The 17,991-nt window shown below is 51.2% G+C and overlaps 1 protein-coding gene across 1 annotated transcript in view; it reads left to right on the top strand.

Moving 5' to 3' along the window:
- The window catches only part of ATP9B (ATPase phospholipid transporting 9B (putative)), a 184,946-nt gene that overhangs the window by 45,743 nt on the left and 121,212 nt on the right, over positions 1-17,991 (top strand). The window contains exons 7-8 of the mRNA XM_029922755.1: positions 1,598-1,711; positions 8,968-9,076. Of these exons, the coding sequence (XP_029778615.1) occupies positions 1,598-1,711; positions 8,968-9,076 (223 nt within the window). The remainder of the gene's footprint in view (positions 1-1,597; positions 1,712-8,967; positions 9,077-17,991) is intronic.

Here is a 17,991-nt window from a genome sequence, read left to right as displayed (position 1 = left end):
GGCTAGGCGTCGCACATTTTCCTGAAGGCCGCAGAGCTCACTCAGTAGACAGGAGGGTATTGGTCACATGGCTTAACGCCGACAGGGCGGCCTAGTGTTGACCAGAGGAAACCCACACGGCCGCCAGCGCTGGCTGTGCCTGGCGGTACCTGGTGATGGGCCCGTGCAGGTGTTACCGTGCGAGGTTTTGCTTTACATTGTCTCTTAAATTAGGCTTTTCATCTAAAACGTAGTATTTTAGAAACATTTGGTAATTGCACAGTAGGAATTCTATGCCATTTTTAGCACAAATGGCAATTTTTGAATTGCTAATAGATATAATTTATGCTAACTGAGATTTTAAAGAAATCACTGAGGAAAAAGAGCTTTCTCTCCTGCTGAGATTAATTTATGAAATGACTCAAAACATTTTTAGACATCAATTGAATATGATTATGAATATCAACATGTTATCAACGTAGCCGGTGCGTTAGCTGCACGACCAAGTGTCTGATGATGTAGAAAACGCCACTGCGCGGAAGTGCTTCGGACGCTCTAAGTCAGCATGAGCGCGTAGCCCGTTGCTCTGCTCTGGTGGAAGTTTTCCTACCTTCTGAGTGGCATGAAAAATGGCGTCCAAGGAGGTTTTGATCGGAAGTCGCAAGGTTGTAAGTTAAATTGCAGTTACCGTTGCTCTTTGAGTTATTCTCATCTGTAACCATGAGGTTTGTTCCATTTTCTTTTTCAACTTAAATTTAATAGTTTGAGGATTTGTAAACAGAAGTCTATTAATATGCTGGATCGTAGGTTTTCTTCCTTAAAGATAACTCTATTTGAACTGAAAAACAAAAACAGAAAGCTGCAGGGTTTGCATTCCTAACATTTTGTTGAAGTTTATTTTCTGCTTGAAGCTGTGGCTGCAGGTCAGCTGCTAAGAGACTGTCAGATGCGTGTCGGTAGCTATCTGCCCAAAAATTGACTTGCAGTTTACGTTCTTTTATATGTCGTGGTTCCTTACTGCCTAAGGGAAGCATATGTATGTCATGGTTCCTTACTGCCTAAGGGAAGCATATGTATGTCATGGTTCCTTACTGCCTAAGGGAAGCATATGTATGTCGTGGCTCCTTACTGCCTAAGGGAAGCATATGTATGTCGTGGCTCCTTACTGCCTAAGGGAAGCATATGTATGTCGTGGCTCCTTACTGCCTAAGGGAAGCATATATTTACGGGAGGTGGAGGCGGTTTTCGTGAGGTCACGTGGTGTGCGCTCTGCTGGTCAGCTTGGTGTTTGTACAACTGCCCTGATGCACAAACACAGGGCTGACACCGAGTTAAGTTGGAAAACTGGAAAATCAAAACTTTTAGTGGATGAAAGTTGAAAGTTCTAGTTGTCTTTTTTTCAATTTATTTTAGGTAGAATTTTGAGGTAACCTTACCTTGCTTCGTATGTGATTTGGTTATTGGAAAGCCAGTGCCAAAATTAAGAAATTTACTGTAACGGGCTTATTCTCCATGTTTGATGGAGATGTAGTTAGATGTTATGCAGATTTAATTATCTGATTGAAGTATTAAAGATTTTCCTTGGAGACACTGTGTTAATTTTTATTTTCCTCTCTAGGTTTTGTATGAACAATTCAAGTTTTTCTTGAATCTCTATTTTCTGGTCGTGTCCTGCTCCCAGTTCGTGCCGGCGCTGAAGATCGGCTCTCTCTACACCTACTGGGCTCCTCTGGTAAAAGAATTAAGATTTTCGGAATTAAGTTAAATGATTATGTAGAATATAGTTTTAAGAGTGGAGTTGGTTGGAGCGCTTGGGTGGCTCAGTCGGTTAAGCGTCTGTCTTCGGCTCAGGTCATGATCTCACGGTTCGGTGCGTGGGTTCGAGCCCCGCGTTGGGCTCTGTGCGGACAGCTCAGAGCCTGGAGCCTGCTTCAGATTCTGTATCTCTCTCTCTCTCTCTCTCTCTCTCTTTCTGACTCTCCCCTGCTTGTACTGTCGTCTCTCTCTGTCTCTCAAAACTAAATTAAAAAAAATTAAAAACAAAAGAGTGGAGATACTTGAGAGAGAAACTAATGAGATTTTCAGAAATGTGCTATTGTTGCTGTTGTTGCTCTGAACTTTCGTTGAACGATTCTATGGAGCTCCGTCTGTAAATGCTGGGCAGCCCCGTAGGAGTGTCCGGGTGGTGCACTGCTCAAGGCGCCTCTGCTATTGGGGGTGCGGGGTGGTCTCCATGGTGTATTCTGTACTTAGGCTACAACAACAGGTCTGTCTCTCCGGCCTAACCACCCCCACCCATCCCCTGTGCCTGTGGCGCCATCGGAAGCAAGGGTGTGACCCACCCAGCAACCTTACTGTCCAGAACAGAGAGACGGGCGGTTCTTACTTTTGGCTGAAGTATCTCAGAAGTCCAGACCATTTCTGCTTGACCCCTCAGTACATAACAGTTTTTGAAAGGCAAATGGTATTTATTATAGAATACTTCCATTTCCATCATAATGCTGTTTGATAGTTTGATGCTGTTTGCCAATAATTTTCATCAGTTTTCAACTTATATAGACAAAGCATATTCCTCTTCCTTCCTTTCACCCCGGAAAATGGACTGCTCCCTTTTGTTTGCTCCCTTTTGGGCAGATTATCAGCATAATCCAGGCAAGACAGCGTAGTGAAATTCCTCCGTTGGGGAAGGAGCAGCCTGCTGCTCACTTGCGGACCTAGGGGCCCAAGTGCCCCCTCGGATCGGGGGTGTGAGCAGCGTGCTCTCGGCTCATGTCTCGGGGCTGCGCAGTCCTGCTCAGCTGCTCTAGAGGCGCTAGGGCGGCCGGCAGAGGGGACAGAAGTCTCGTTGGCAGCGTCGCTGGGGCCAGCCTCTCCTGCTCCCACACGGACTTCCGAGCAGCAGGGGTGTGAGCCATGACCGTGTGTGTAGTCCAGAATACACAGTCACCGAGTCTGTGAGTGCGCTGCACTCGGGAAGTTAGCGGGGGTGGAAGGCAGCGGGGCTTCTTACTGAAGGCAGGTGGCATTGGGGTGGCATCCAGATGGCTGAGAGGCCGGGCCACGCGCTGATCCGGGAAAAGAGAGGCGGAGGCATGGGGAGCCGTGGTTGTGGAAGCTCTCGGGCCAGGACACTGGGGGTGCCGCTGGCGCGTGGTGACCTGGGGACAGTGCTTAAGAGAAAGGTCGGGCTGCCCGGCCTTGATCCTGAGTGGAAGAGGGGCCCTTTCTGTGTGGGCGTCGAGTGGCACGTGGACGGACGGCACTGAAGCTCGAGCCCAGTGCTCAGGCCACGCCGCCGTGGCGAGAGCGTGGCGGGGACTCGCTCAGCTGCCCCCTGCTCACCTTCCCTCCCCTGCAGGCCACTTCTGTTCTGCATTTGGGATTCAGTTGTTGCGTCTCTCCTAAGAATTTAACTACTTAGGCCTGTCTCCCTGAAATCAGACGCAGTGTTGTTTGCTCGCCCTGAAAAGTTTATACGAAGAGGATCCCACTCTGGGGTACCCTTTTGCAACCTGCGTTTCTGACTTAATGTTGTTTTGTAAAACAGGTCCCTGATGGCACCTACAGGTGCGGCTGACTCAGTCTTCACTTGTCTGAAGTACTCCACTGAGTGAGCGTACGCCGCCAATTTGTCCATCTTCCCCGGAAAGGAGGCTTCGTTTTTCCTGATTTTTTCACAGTGTCAGACTTGGCTGTGATGGTCAGGCCGATTGTGCATTATTCCCTGGGTCCCGGGACTCCCATTGGCTGAACGCTGCTGGTGTCCCATTTTCCAGTGAAAGCATAGATCCAGTGTGCTTAGGATTTTGGGTGTGTGTTTCCGGCCCCTCTTCCTACCCATGGCCGCACAGGGCGCCCCCCTCTTCCGTGTCACCGCCAGCACGGCTTGAAATGTCCATCGGCACCATTGTTGAAGGTCACGGGACCCTTTTAAACTCTAATGTACAGCGTCTTCATTCTGTTTTGCTTTTGCATCTTTTCCTCTAAACTGTGATTTAGGTAGCTTTTAACCAAAGAAAATGTTCGTTTTAGATGGATTCCTAATGAGGATTTTAAGTCTTCACAGAACTGACTGGTCGGCCAGAGCCGCTCTTTCTGTGTCTGCGTGAAGTCTGCATGCACCAGCTCAACTGTCCATCAGCCTCCGGCGTTGGAAGCGCGTCTTCCTCTCCTTGTCGGCGTGTCACAGTTCACTCGGCCGTGTGCAGGGAGGTGCCCCAGGAGCCCCTGGCTCAGTCCTCCTGTCAGGGACATGGAGCCATGGCTCAGGGCCCCCAAAGGAAAGCAAAAAGCCCACTTCTCCCATTTGAGTAGCGCTTTATGTTTTCTCGAGATGCACCCTGGCCCCCCGGGCCCCCTGGCACCCAGCCCCGCCAGTGCACCTCCAGCCCCTTGGCCCCCCCGCCTCCAGCCCCGCCAGTGCACCTCCAGCCCCTTGGCCCCCCAGCCCCCAGCCCCGCCAGTGCACCTCCAGCCCCCGAGCCCCCCGGCCCCCAGCCCCACCAGTGCACCTCCAGCCGGCTGCTCAGGAAGCCGCGCTCTGTGCTGCTTTGCTCTGGCAGCAGCCACAGTCAGTGCCTTTTGTCACATAATCAGTAAGGACTTGTTCGTGTCTGTGCTTGCACTGTTCACGTACCTTTTAACCTCTGATTTAGCAAAAATCTTAAAACGTCGATGTGTGCATTAGGCTCACCTTCAGATCCCAGAAGCAGCCTTAGGTACGTTGGTTCTTTGATCCAAACTCACCTCAAAATTTTTTTTGAAACTGAAAATTCAGATACTGTGTAGAGAAGATCTTTTTATTAATGGAGGCAAGTTGAGAATACCTCTATATCTAAACCACGTTTGTGTGTGTGCGCGTTCTGAGGAGAGGACGTCTTCGTCAGGGCTCTTCACCACTCCTGAGCTCTTGCTCTTGCTCGCGCCGGCCTGTGTGGGGCCTGCGCCGGCGTGCGGCCTTCGTGCGGCTTCCTGCTCCGTGTCTTTTCTCCGCCTGCCCTCTGAGCCCGCGAGGCCGCTCAGAAAAAGGGATCCACATTCCAGATTCCTTCTTGACAGAAACCTGCCAATGAAACATAAAACCGTCACTTAGCGGGTGTTAGACGGTCTCCTGTCTCACGTCCGCTAGTTTCCAACAGGGACCCCAGACGCCTTCCCCCTGTTCTCCGGCTGCTGGGCGTTGCTCAGAACAGTGGTGGCCTAGTAATCGTTCTCTGTCAGTCCCGGCAGTGTTTACTGGCTTCAGCTCTGGTCTCAGGTGTGTCGAATTTTGCCGTGTGACAGCGAGTAAGCTGAAGCCCGGTGACCTCGTTATTGCGTCCTTGTGTCAGAGTGAGGGCCACCCTCCATGCCCTCCAGCTTTCGGAGCGGGGCTTCGAGGGCACGCTCGCGGAGCCGGCGCACCAGAACGGCGTGGGACGCTGCTGCCCGAACGCAGCCGGTGCGGCAGACCTGCCCGCGCAGATGGCTCCCGGAGGGGGTCTGGATCACCGTCGCTGGGTCTTTCATCGAAGATGTGGGCCTGGGGTTTCGTTAACACGTTCCTGAGAGCCAGCTGGGCTGATAGGTGGCAAGTCCGTCTGCAAAAGACTGCTTTTCAGTGTGATTCTCTGGTCCTTCCCTCTGTCCACTCCTCTGGGTGTGTCTGTACTTGGTCGTGTGGGCGGAGTACGGGAAGGAGAGCAGATCACTCACTTGGACTCCTGCCTCGTACGGGCCGGAGACAACCACTCTTGCAGAAGTTCTTGTGCTCCTTGTGTCTCAGTTTCCCTGTCTGTGAGTTAGAGCTCATTCGGTTTTTGTGGCCTTTAAACGGTGACTCTTTTAAAAAGCATAAAAAAGTTCAGAGCACCTGGGCGGCTCAGTCAGTTGGGCCTCTGACTTAGGCTCAGGTCATGATCTCACTGTTGTTGTGAGTCAGTCACAAACAGAATTTTAAGAAATTCTACGCTGTGAACATGAGTCTGTGATAGTAAATGTTCTACGTGAGCCCAGCTCATAGAACTGTCTTTCCTGGGCAGGTAGATGCGTGTTTTTCACGTTACTGACACTGAGTTGTGACGTAGAGTTTATGTATTTAAAGTGATAGTGTTTTCTTATCCAAGACTGATAGCATCATTGCGTTAAGGAAATATGGTATTTCATCATACGACTGACTGTACCAGGAATTTATTTGTGGACATTCAGGTCATTTTCAGAAATGGGTTTTTTTTTTTTATGTTTGATGCCAGGATCCTTGGTTTTTGTTTGTTAGTTTCACTTCTGGAAACTTATCCTTAAAAACTATTAGATTAAAGTGTGTATAAATTTTAAGGCTTTTGATAACACTAAATTTCTTTAAAGTATTTTTGGCATTTCCTATTTTAGATTTTTATATTGTTTTCTTTGTCTTATGTGTGCTGAAAGACATCTAGATGGAAAAGAAAGAGAAAAGTTGTCTCTGTTGAGAAGTGGCAGGGTCTTGTGCATGGGAAAGCCCGGGGGGGGGGGGGGTCCACATGCAGGAATGCGGGAGTCTGTGAGGTCATGGGGGGCGGGGCACACAAAACCGCTCTTTTGTATCTCCTAGCAGTGACCATCTGGAAATGAAATCAGCTTAACAATTTTATGGATCATAGCATCAGAAAGGAAAAATAGTAGACTTAGCTAAAACGCAAGATTTCATACTGGAAACTTAAAATGTTTTTGAAAAAATTAAAGATGTAAGTAAAAAGAAGTCATCCCATGTTCAAGAATTGAAGGACTTAATATTGTTACAGTGACCGTGGTCTCCACATTGACCTGTAGGTTTGGTACCATCCCTGTGAGAATCCCACTTGGGATTCTTTTGGCAGAAATTGACAAGCCGCTCCTGAAGTTCGCACGGAAATACGAGAGATGCGGGGCGGCCAGCGCGGCCCGAGAGCCCGTCAGCACGGAGGGCCCCCGCCTCTCGCTCCAGAGCTTGCTGGGGAGCCACAGCGATCAGGAAGGTGTGGTGCCGGCAAGGGACAGGCCGAGGGACACCGTGAGTCCAGAAACCAACCTGCACGCTCCGCCCAGCTTGGTCTCCGGCAGGGGTGCTGCGACTGTCTGGTGCAGAGAGTGGCCTGTTCAAGGAGTAGCGCGGGGACCGCCCCACAGCCTCACGCACGTGAACTTGGACCCCCCCGCCCCCTCCCCACCGCACGCAGACGGCCTTGGACCCCACCTCCCACCGCACACTGAGCACCTCGGCTCGGATCAGAGGCCTACACGGAAGAAAGAAAACCAGGAAGACTCCTGGAAGGAAACCTAGAGGTAGAGTTTTGTGATCTTGGACACTGAAAGCCCAGGTGACGAAAGAAACAACCTAAATTGGATTTCATGAAAATTAAAAACTTCAGTGCATCAGAGGACACCACCAAGAGAGTAAAATGATAGCGTGGAAAGTATAACTCACACTTACAAATCACATCCCTCGTTAGTTAGGTATTTATATCCAGAGTAACCTGAGGAGCTCTGACAACTTCCCTGTGAAAAGACAGATGACACAGGGAAAAAGCGGGCGTGGGATCTGAGTGACAGGCAGCCCAGGAACATGCATGTGGCCAGCCAGCACGTGGCCAGCGGCGTGACCGTCTGGGAAGCCGCTGGCAGTTCACGGGAATGCTGACCACACCGCATCACCCGGAAGGGCTGGGCTAGCGGCTGCGGGGGCTGGGAGCAGGGGAGGCGGGGGCGAGCTTTCTCTTTGGGGTGATGAGGGTCGGATGGTGGTGGCGGCACAGCCGGAAATGCACCGGGGCAGCTGTTTCAGTAAACACGGGTTCTGCGGCCCCGGAGCAGCCCTGGGATAACAGCTTACTGTCCCCGAGGCGGAGCTGCACGGCTGCGCCCCGTCTCCATGGCCCCCGGGGGACGCTCCTCGGTACAGCGAAGCCGACTGGACAGTCTGCTCGGAGAGAGGTGGGCCTGGACAGCAGCTGGTCACGCGTCAGAAAACACATGCAGCCTTTGAAAGTGGCTCCAGCCGCATGTCAGCAGCGCGACAGACTTCACAACAGGTTACAAGAGCGTCAGTTTTCTTTAGGGGCACCTGGTGGCTCAATTGGTTAAACATCTGGCTCTTAACTTTGGCCCAGGTCGTGACCACACGATCTGTAAGTTCAGGCCCCGAGTTGGGCTCCACGCTGACAGCACGGAGCCTGCTTGCATTCTCTCTGCACCTCCCCCACTCACGTGCTCCCTATTTCTCTCAAAATAAACGAATAAACTTTGAAAAAAGAAGTTTTATTTAGATAGCATCAAGTTAGTCTATCCAGGTTTTTACTTAAAAAGTGAGGAAGAGGGGCACCTGGGTGGCTCACTCTGTCAAATGTCTGGCTCTGCTCAGGTCGTGACCTCACGATTTGTGAGTTCGAGCCCCATGTCAGGTCCTCACTGGCAGTGTGGAGTCTTCTCAGGACCCTCCCTCTCCCCCTCTCTCTGCTCCTCCCCTTCTCATGCCATCTCTCTTTCCCTCTCTCTCCTACTCTCCCTTTCTCTCTCTCTGAAAAAAAAAATTTTTAAATAAAAATATTTTAAAAAGAAGTGAGGAAGAAAAGCATGGTGGCCATGCGTGTGCCCCAAGGGCGGCGGCAGAGACACAAGCGCAGAGTCTATGATTTTGGTGTCAGTCTTTGTTATTTGATACTTGAGTGCTTCAGTGTTCTAAATATAATTCACGGGGTTTTTGAAGGTTGTGGGTTTCTTTACTTTGAGATTACTAAGTCTTTTCTGATGTTTGGATTGAAGTATATGTTATGATATGAATTAAAAAAAAATTCTGGCTAATAGTGAGAATTATAAATCTTATACTGTGTATTAATATTATTTTCTTAGTGTCTCATCGTTACTTTTTGGCTCTGTTATCATTTAGGTTTTAGAAGTAACATAAATTCGGGGACGGGGGGGGAGTAAAACTTTTTGTTACTTTTTGTTATTTAAAGTCCAACTTTCTCCAAGATCATCTTCTGTTTTGTCGCACAGGGGCTGGTTCTGGCCGCCACTATCATGAGGGAAGCCATTGATGAATTCCGGCGCTTTCAGCGGGACAAGGAGGTGAACTCGCAGCTCTACAGCAAGCTCACAGTGAGAGGTCAGCGGGGCCCTCGTGACCTGGCTTCTCATTGGCTTCTGTAGTCATCGCTTCAGCGGTAACGTGAGAGAAAGAGGGCATGCCTTACTTCTGTTCCTGGAAATGGTTTTATGCGGTTACACATGGTATCTAATTAATCTTCGTAGGATAACAGGACGCCTACAAGTTCAAGGCAGATTTTTATTCATTCTGCAGGTGTGTGCGTGTGTGTGTACACATAGAAACGTGCACACGCTTCGACGCATGTGCGCGCACACGCACGTAGAGAAGTGATCGTGTGGAGCGCTCCGTGCCGGTTTGTGTGTGAGGCGTGCGCATGGAGACGCGCGTGAGGCCCGGCTGGGGTAGGGCGTCTGCTGTGGAGCCCTGTGTCCCCTCCCCCGCAGTCTCTGTTGGTGCCGTGTCTGCAGCCCAGCTGAGAGGGTAGACGTTAGGTACCATGGCCACAATCCAAGTGCAGAGACTTGGAGCACCTACAGTTAATGTCATGATCCAAAATGGTGACTGCTCTATGCCCAGTTCTCCTTAACTGCTTCAGGGCTTTAACCTTCGAGCCCCTGCTTAATGTAGGTTTTTAAAGAGTTTGTTCATTTGGTCTCTCAGTCCCACTGGAAAAGAAGCGAGGTATGGAGAAGAGTATGGAAGGAGCATTTCTAGGCGGGCATCATGACCACTGCGAAGTGACAGTGACGCCATGACCGTGATTGCCTCGGTGAGGGACGATGAAGGAAGGCACTGGAAAACTAAACGCGTATTCATAGTAACTTCGAAGCCTGTCTAAAAGATGAGGTTTAGTCAGGCGGAGAAGGACAGACTCCATATGTTGGCACTCACAGCTCTAACAGGAGAACAGGAGAAGCCTAATGGAGGACCAGGGGGAGGGGAAGGGGAAAGAGAGTGGGAGAGAGAGGGACGCAAAACCTGAGAGACTACTGAATACTGAAAAGGAACAGAGGGTTGGGGTGGGGGGAAGGGACATGGTGGTGATGGAGGAGGGCACTTGTGGGGAAGAGCACTGGGTGTTGTATGGAAACCAATTTGACAATAAACTATTTTAAAAAAATAAGATAAAACCACTCCTAAAAAAAAAAATGAGGTTTAGCATGGAGTTTGTCCCTTCTGTGTACATGGGGATATTTGTACACTGGATTATTTATTTTAAGTAATTTTCCCCAAAAAAAAACAACTTATAGCTTATTGGGATAGATCTCCTGTAATGTAAAGTTTATCTACTTAAAGGGTGCGGTTCCCGGGGGTTTCGTGTGTTCACAGAGTTAGGGAAGCATCGCCACCATCTGCTTTTGGAACACGTCGGCCATCCTCCCATCCTTGCCCTCCTGACCCTGCTCCAGCACCCCCCCCCCCCGCCCCCCCCCCCCCCCCCTCCGAGGAGCGGGCGCCGCGCGTCTGCGGCGTGGGGGCTGCGTCACGGCTGCCCCCCGCCTCCCGTGGTCACGGGGCCCCAGTTTGTGGCGCCGTGCGGCCTGGCGGAGCTTTATTTCTCTTCGGTGCTGAGTGGGGCTCCCCTCTGGGCTCCCGCCGGGCTGACACGCGGCGTAGATGGGCACAGTCATTTCCACGGCGGCAGCCGTACGTGACACTGCTGCGCGTGTGTGCGTGCAAGCCTCCTGGTGTGAGCGTTACGTCATTTCTTCTGTGAGGACACCCCAACTGAAATGGCTGGTTTCTGTGGTAACTATATTTTGATAAACTGGCCGACTGTTTTCTACTTGGCTAACCACGTGGTGTGCGAGGTCCCAGTTCCCCCGCGTCTCCGCGGACACTTGTAGCCATCCGTCTTGCATCGCAGCCGTGATGACGAGCGTCGCTGAACATCTTTTCAAGTGCTTCTTAGGCACTTGTGTGTCTTCTTTGGAAACCTGCGTATTCAGATTCTTTGCTCACCACTTTAACTGGGTTATCTGTGTTTTAAGTATTGAGTTGGAAGAACTATGTATTCTAGACTTAAGTCCCTTGTCATTCTGTGATTTGGACATATTTGTCTTGTTTTGTGGCTCGTGTTTCTTCGTCTTGGTATCCTCTGGGGCACGACAGTTTTCACGTTGACGGGTCCTGCTGGTCTGTGCTTTTTGGTCTTGCTTGTGCTTCTGTGATGTACCCAAGAGGCAGTTGGCCACCCCGAGGCTGCGAAGATTTACTTCTGTATTTTCTTCCAGGGGTTTTACACTTTTAGCTCGGATGCATGGTCCATGTTCAGGTCCTCGCCTGTGTGTGGTGTGTGATGTGGGCCCACGTTCCTTGGTATGTGAATATCCAGTTGTCCCAGTACCAGTTTTGAAAAGACTGTGCCCTTGTAATTAAATGGAACAGTTAACTAGTGAGAAGCCTGGGTGTTAAAGTCACGGCGTGATAGAGGCAGGGGGTGTTGTGGAAAAGAGGTGGCTTTAATTTGGAAAAAAGAATCCGCAGAATGGCCAGGTAAATTGGGTGCTCCCTGGGTGTGTCTGTTTTAGAATATAGGACGGATCCTGGCTTGTTTTTTAAACTGTTTGACTGTGATGTTTGGAATGAGTAGAGCTTTGTTTCTCTATGTGAATTGTACCGTTCGAAACCCAATGGTCTGGCGAGGTCTGCGGGCTGTCGAGTGGCGGTCCCGCCCCCTCCGAGCACAGAAACCGGGAGCAGTCGGGCCCAGCCTTAGAGATGGCAGCCCACGTTCTCACTTGGGGGCCGCTGAGGCTCCGCGGGCTGTAGGGCAGGACTTACTTGCAGAGAATTGTCTGTCCCGCCTGTCAGGGCCCATTGAAGGACTGACTCAAGATAGTTGTCTTTCTTTCCCCTGACTTGGATGTCACCCAGGGCAGAAGAGCCAAACAAACAATAGGCATTTCTGGAGCCTGTGTCAGCCCCAGTGGCCGGGGGCCATCGGCGATAGTTGACACCTGGAGAGAGCGTCAGGTGCCCAGTGGAAGGAACTGGAGACAGGATTCCTTGGAAAATTAGGGTGTTCAGAAGTGCCTGTGTTGACTGGGGGATTTGAAAGCCACATCCGAGGCCGGCGCTGGTTTGTGCTCCGAAAAGACCCTGAGAAAGCGGATCACCTCTAGCCAGTCTCTCAGCTCAGTGCAGACAGGGGCGAGGTCTCGGGCAGCCGTGCAGACCGTCCGCTAAGTGCCGGAGCCCCGGGGCAGAGCCAGCCTGCCACGTCGGGGACAGGCCGGTCTCTCTCCCGCTCCCTCCCTGTCTCCTGTCATTTACTCTTCCACCTTCCCTTTCTTCTTCCCCGTCTCATTTCTCTCCTTCCCTCTGTTATCCCTCCTTTCCTTTGTTAGTTTCCTCTTGTTCGTCCCTCCCCTGGCTGAAGACTTCACAGACCACACTTGACAAAGAATACACACTTCATAAAACGCGTCTCAAAAAGTCACTAAACATGCGCGGCTACAGCAAGAAACTGAGCAACAAGACAGACGCGGAAGATGGGGCCCTAGGACTCCCTGAGTCACCAGATCGTAGTGGCCCGGATGCGCAGGGCTCCACGGGAAGCCACGTGGCCCGGGCCCAGAAGAAAGGAACACAAATGGTCCCTGAGGAGGTCCAGTATCTGGGCTCCCTGGGTAAAAGCCTGACTGCCCTCCGTGAACACGCTCATGGAGGTAGAGGAGACCACATACTTGTTAAAATTCTTACTTTTGTTCAATAAAAAATTATGAAACCTCTCAGTGAAATTTTATCATCCTGTAGTGAGCTTGACTGTGTGTGAGGCATGCTTCCTCGGAGCCTCCCTCTCTCGCCCATCGTGCATGGTCGGCGGATGACGCCCACTTTCCCACGGAAACCCTAACGTGTAACTGGCTTCTTGCTGCGTTCCCACTTGGCAAGAAGGGTTCCCTTTGGTGACAGTCATGTCTTTAGAGAGTTGGTCTTTTTTGAAATAGTATTCTCAAATGGTGACTGAATTTTCCCATCAGAAACTGCTCAGGGGCCGATGAATTCAAGTCGCTGGAGCAGATTGCTGCGGCCGGTGCCCAGAGGGGCACTGGTGACTTCCCTTCTCTCAGTCATGTGCACCTCCCTCGTTCGCCCACTGTTGTGCAGATCAAGTAGAAGAGTAGATCTTTCCCCGCCAGGTCGGAGCGTGCTCAGCGTTTCCCCTTCGTCTTGGACGGTCTTCTTCAGCGTCTGTGGTCTGAGCAGACCAATGGAAAGTGTCCATTCAGGAGTGTTCTAGACACATCATTTACACAAGGGCCGTCGAGTAGTGGCTCTCGGTCTGTCGATTTGTCGCCGTGGGTCTGGCATCAACACACAGCTGGGCTTCGTGGTCTTATCTGCTCCGCTCTCCGTGACCGCACAGGGGAGGGGGTGTGCAGGTCTGCAGGAGCAGATGCGTTGCGTCGGGACCAGATGTGCATGACCCATCTTGTTTTCTCAGCTCATCCTGGGAGGATCTATATGAATTTATTTCTCCATGACATTCATTCACTCCGCATCTTCTGTTGTTTGGAGATTAGGGCCTGGAACACGTGGAAGCACCATAAACACCGGCTGGGACAGAGGACCCGTCCGAGGTGGGGGTCGGGTGTCGGTGCATGTGTCTGCCAGCACCTGCCTCCCCGCGCCCCCCCCCCGCCCCCCCGTAACTGCTCTGACTGCGCTGGGGGCAGCCTTCCTGCTGGGCCTCTGCCCCGTGTTCACACGGCTCTTCTCCCGAAGGGCCCTGGGCGCCAGCGCCTGGCGGGGGCTCTGGCAGTGGGAGGATCTAAGTGAATGAGGGGTTTCCGGATCGAATGGGAGCCGTTCCAAGCCTGCTGTTGTCACACAGCCATGCAGGGCGGGTGCCGCTGCTCGCGCTCCCGTTGCCCGCGCGCCCCTGTGCTTGGCGTCTTAGCTTGCTGACTTGATTGGGGAAAACTACTCTCCTTGTGATTTGCTTGCCGCTTACCTTTTCACATTTCATTGTTTATTATGATCTTTTACAAAGTTTACTCATCTTTCTTCACATGTCCGTTTCTACCTTTTCATAATTTTTCCAAGAGAAGCTTACCACATGACAAATATCTCTATCTTGTTTGACTTGTTTTCTATATTTTCCTTAAATTTTTTGTAATGTTTGTTTATTTTTGAGAGAAAGAGAAAGCATGAGCAGGGAAGGGGCAGAGAGAGAGAGGAGACAGAATCGGAAGCAGGCTCCAGGCTCCGAGCTGTCAGCACAGAGCCCGATGCGGGGCTTGAACCCATAAACCGTGACATCGTGACCTGAGCTGAAGTTGGATGCTCAACCGACTGAGCCCCCCAGGTGTACCTGTCTTTTTCTTTTAGATGTAGATAAAATTGTAGCTTCTACGTATGCATCCCTTCTGTTTCCCTTTGTGGTTTTTATTTTAATCATAGAAAGGCCTTTGAACCCCGGTGTAGGTGAGTGTTTTCACTTCCACGCAGCGTTTCTGTGTTCTCATGTTTCTCAGCTGACGTTTCCCGTCATCTGCAGTTTACGTGTCAGGTGTGTGTTCCACGGAGGAGGGACCTGTCTATTTTGTTATTATCACAAGTGGTTAGTTCCTTTAAAACCAGTTTCTAATGTTACTAAAGTTCTTTTTCCATGGGCACCTGGGTGGCTCAGTTGGTTAAACGTCCAGTTCTTTATTTCAGCTTAGGCCATGATCTTACACTTCGAGGGAACGAGCCCCAGGTCGAGCTCTGTGCTGACAGTGTGGAGCCTGCTTGGGATGCTCTCTCTTCCCCTTTTTCTGCTCCTCCTTCTCTCTCTCTCTCTCTCTCTCTCTCTCTCTCTCTCTCAAAATAAAGAAATAAACTTAAAAAAATATAAAGGTCTTTTTTCACACCTTTGAGAAATGTGTCAGATTTCCTTGGGCCCTCTTCTTGGCTCTGTGCTCTCCAGACTCATCCAGGCCTCTGTGCCAGCTCCATTCCCGTCTTAAATAATGCTGCTTTTCGGCATGTCCTAGTTTCTTTGGTCTTTCCCTCGCTCCCTCTCTCCCTCCCTCCCTCAGTTATTTTTCTTTTTCATTATTTGGAGATTTTCTTGCTGCTCACGAATAGACCAGTGGCATCGAAACGTCACTAACAGACTCGTGGCTGCTTACATCTCTCACGTGTGGCTTCCTCACCCCTGCACCGAGGCCCGATGTTAGTGTCCAGTGCAGCAAGACACTGCCGTGGGATCACCGAAGACCTAGAGGACATGAGAGACGAGGGACGGCTGCGAACCGTAGTCACATCCCTTCCGGTAGGAACCTGGCCGCGAGGGCTCCTCGCACGTCTGGAGGCCCGTGGCGGGGGCGGGGGGCCTGCTGCTCTGTCCCGTTGCTGGCTTTCGTGGTCAGAGTTTTCGAGCTTGTTAACTGTGAGCCGTTCATGTTAACAGCAGTGTGTATTTGAACGTTGGGTAGATGTGTAACATGTCTTTCTAACCGCAGAAAGCAGAGGTTGGAAATTCCTCGTATGCAAACCCCCGCAGACCAAGACTTGGAAGTATCTTGTCTGTAGTGAGACCGCATGCTTTTCGTTTGCGTCTGTTAGTTGATAAAATATTTGGTATTGAGATGCTTTCTAACTTCTTTAAACCCTTGTACTTTCCTACAGAATCTTTATTTAGTGAATGTAGTTAGTTGGTTTGATACTTAGTTCTGCATTTGCTTCGGGGGAAACGTGTGCCCCGGGCAGCTGGGCGGCTGTGCGCTGGCCTCTTCTGGCCGTTCTGGACTCTTTGTTGGTGGTGACACTGATGCCATAGATTGTTTTCGGTCGTGAGGTCATTTCAGAAGGGAAGCGGCCGGGTGAGGAACGTTCAGCGTTTCGTCTTTAAATGTTTCTTACCAGGATATTTCATTATCTCCATATTCTTTCCAGTACTTTTTTACTGCTAAAATAGGAAAAAAATTTGTGTTTTAACTTGAGCATATATATTTTTTTAAATTCAGTCCACTCTCTCTCCAGCTGCTTGCGGGGACCAGAGGTGATTTTCCGGTCCCCCCACCGCTGTTCTTTCTCTGCGAGCAGGAGCACCTGCTCCCTGCCCTCCGCGGCCCCACTCTCCCCCAGATCGCTGCTCCGTGCACATGCCTAGGCCTGTGGTTCAGGCTGTGCACATTGCTGGGTTAGTCCTCAGGTCCCTGTCCTAGGCGTGCAGGTGGTCTGGCGGTGGTCTGGCTGCACATCAGGGATGAGAGATGCAGACAGACTTCCATGCTGTTCTGCCATCTTGGCCCCTCCCCAACTTTTTTTTATTGCTAAAGAATGTTTTTTAAAACTACTTTGATTATTGGTAGTGTAAGTTTAAGAGTCAACATTGGTTCCTTTCAGCAAGATGCTCTCTAACCCTCCCCCCAAAACAGTATTTCCTTTTTTTTTTTTTTTTTGAATTTCCTAGGCTGTAATCACCACAGTCCCTGTGGTAACGTGTTTCTCTCCCTGGGCTTTATGTGAGCTCCCAGGAGTGCAAGGTTCCTGGGGGTCAGGCGTCGCCCACGCTCCCAAGTTTGTCCCCAGCCTATGTTGCTGGAGGGACAGCTCCTGCCCCGAGGACATGCTGACCCCCCACCCCCACCCCAGGCCCGAGGTGCCCCTGCCCTGTCCACCTACAGCGGAGTCCCCAGGGGATTTCTGTGCTCCCCGAGGGCCCCCCAGCCTGAGCAGAGCCCCGTGTGCTTCCAGACTGGCTTCACGGGGCCTTTGTGTGTGTTTCTGTCACTTCCGGGGAGGCCTGTCACTGCCATGGGCCTTTGTACCTCTGTGCCTCGGGCTTGTGGCTGCAGACACTCCCCCGGGGGACTCACCGGGGCGCCTTCCCTCTGTGGCCCCTGTCATGTGGTGGGGGATTTTCAACCCGAGCTCGAGGCCACCCTTTCTGTCTCTCCAGCCCCCTCCCCTGCACGTCCGAGTCCAGCTGGTTTTCGGCTGCCGACTCCGTGGTCCCACGCCTCTGCACTGTTCGGCCCCCCTAACGCTCTAGATGCTGAGGCCTGACGTATCGGGTTTTTCTTGTGATCGTGCTTTTAGCCCCTGAGAACTCCGGGCCTGACTCAGGTCACAAAGCTTTCCTGTTCATTTCTCCTGTTTCTGCTTCTAGAAGGGTTAGCATTGTGTGTGTCCGTCTGAGCAGACGTTGTGCTGGCAGCGCTGCGCGCTGGGCCTTCTCTGCCCGCGGGTCGCGGACGCTCCCTGCCCAGCTTGCCCGCTGCGGCTCCCGGCAGCGCCTGCTCTTCGCTCAGAAGCCAGTGGTCTTTCACGTGCCGGTTGATCTCTGGACTCTCCCTTCCACTCCGTCCGTTTGTCTTCATGCCGACATCCTTCTTTTTTGAGGACTGTCTCTTTAGAATAATTCTTGAAATCAGGTCGTGTTTTCCTTTCACTTTGCTTTTCATTCTCGGAATTGTTTGTTCAGTCTAGGTCTCGGGTATTTCAGTACGACCTTCAGAGTCAGCTTGTCGATTTCTGTCACAGCGCCTCCTGGGATTTTGACTGGGATTGCGTTCAGTCTACGGAAACCTTTAAGGGGGAGTTAATGTCTTGTTAATACACCCAGCTGCTCTCGAAGGAGGAGCGCAGAGGCTGTGCGCTCACGCGGGCTCTGCCGCCCGCACACTCGGTCCCCTGGAGCAGGGGAGGACGACCAGGGACCAGGAGGCACCGGCCGTCTGACGACTCTTCTCAGTTAGACAGGTGCGCTCCGAGCGGGCACACGAGGCAGGCGGCCACACTGATCTGACGGGGCGGCCTTGCCCGTTTTGTTCAGATCGTCTTATTACGAACATGAGAATTTCTGCACGGCATTTTCCCATCACCTGTTTTCCTTAAATGAGTACTGGCAAGGAGGTTCCATAGAAATGAATAAAATCACTATATAATGTCTAAAAATTAAAGACTATTAAGTATAAATTGTGTCTGTGATGTGACAAAATAGCACTCTTAGAAATGTAAGACCGTGATCAAAG

Source organism: Suricata suricatta, chromosome 14 (genome assembly GCF_006229205.1).
Source record: "Suricata suricatta isolate VVHF042 chromosome 14, meerkat_22Aug2017_6uvM2_HiC, whole genome shotgun sequence".
Lineage (NCBI taxonomy): Eukaryota > Metazoa > Chordata > Mammalia > Carnivora > Herpestidae > Suricata > Suricata suricatta.
Note: the sequence above shows the minus strand (reverse complement) of the source record. Positions and strands in the feature narration are given on the sequence as shown.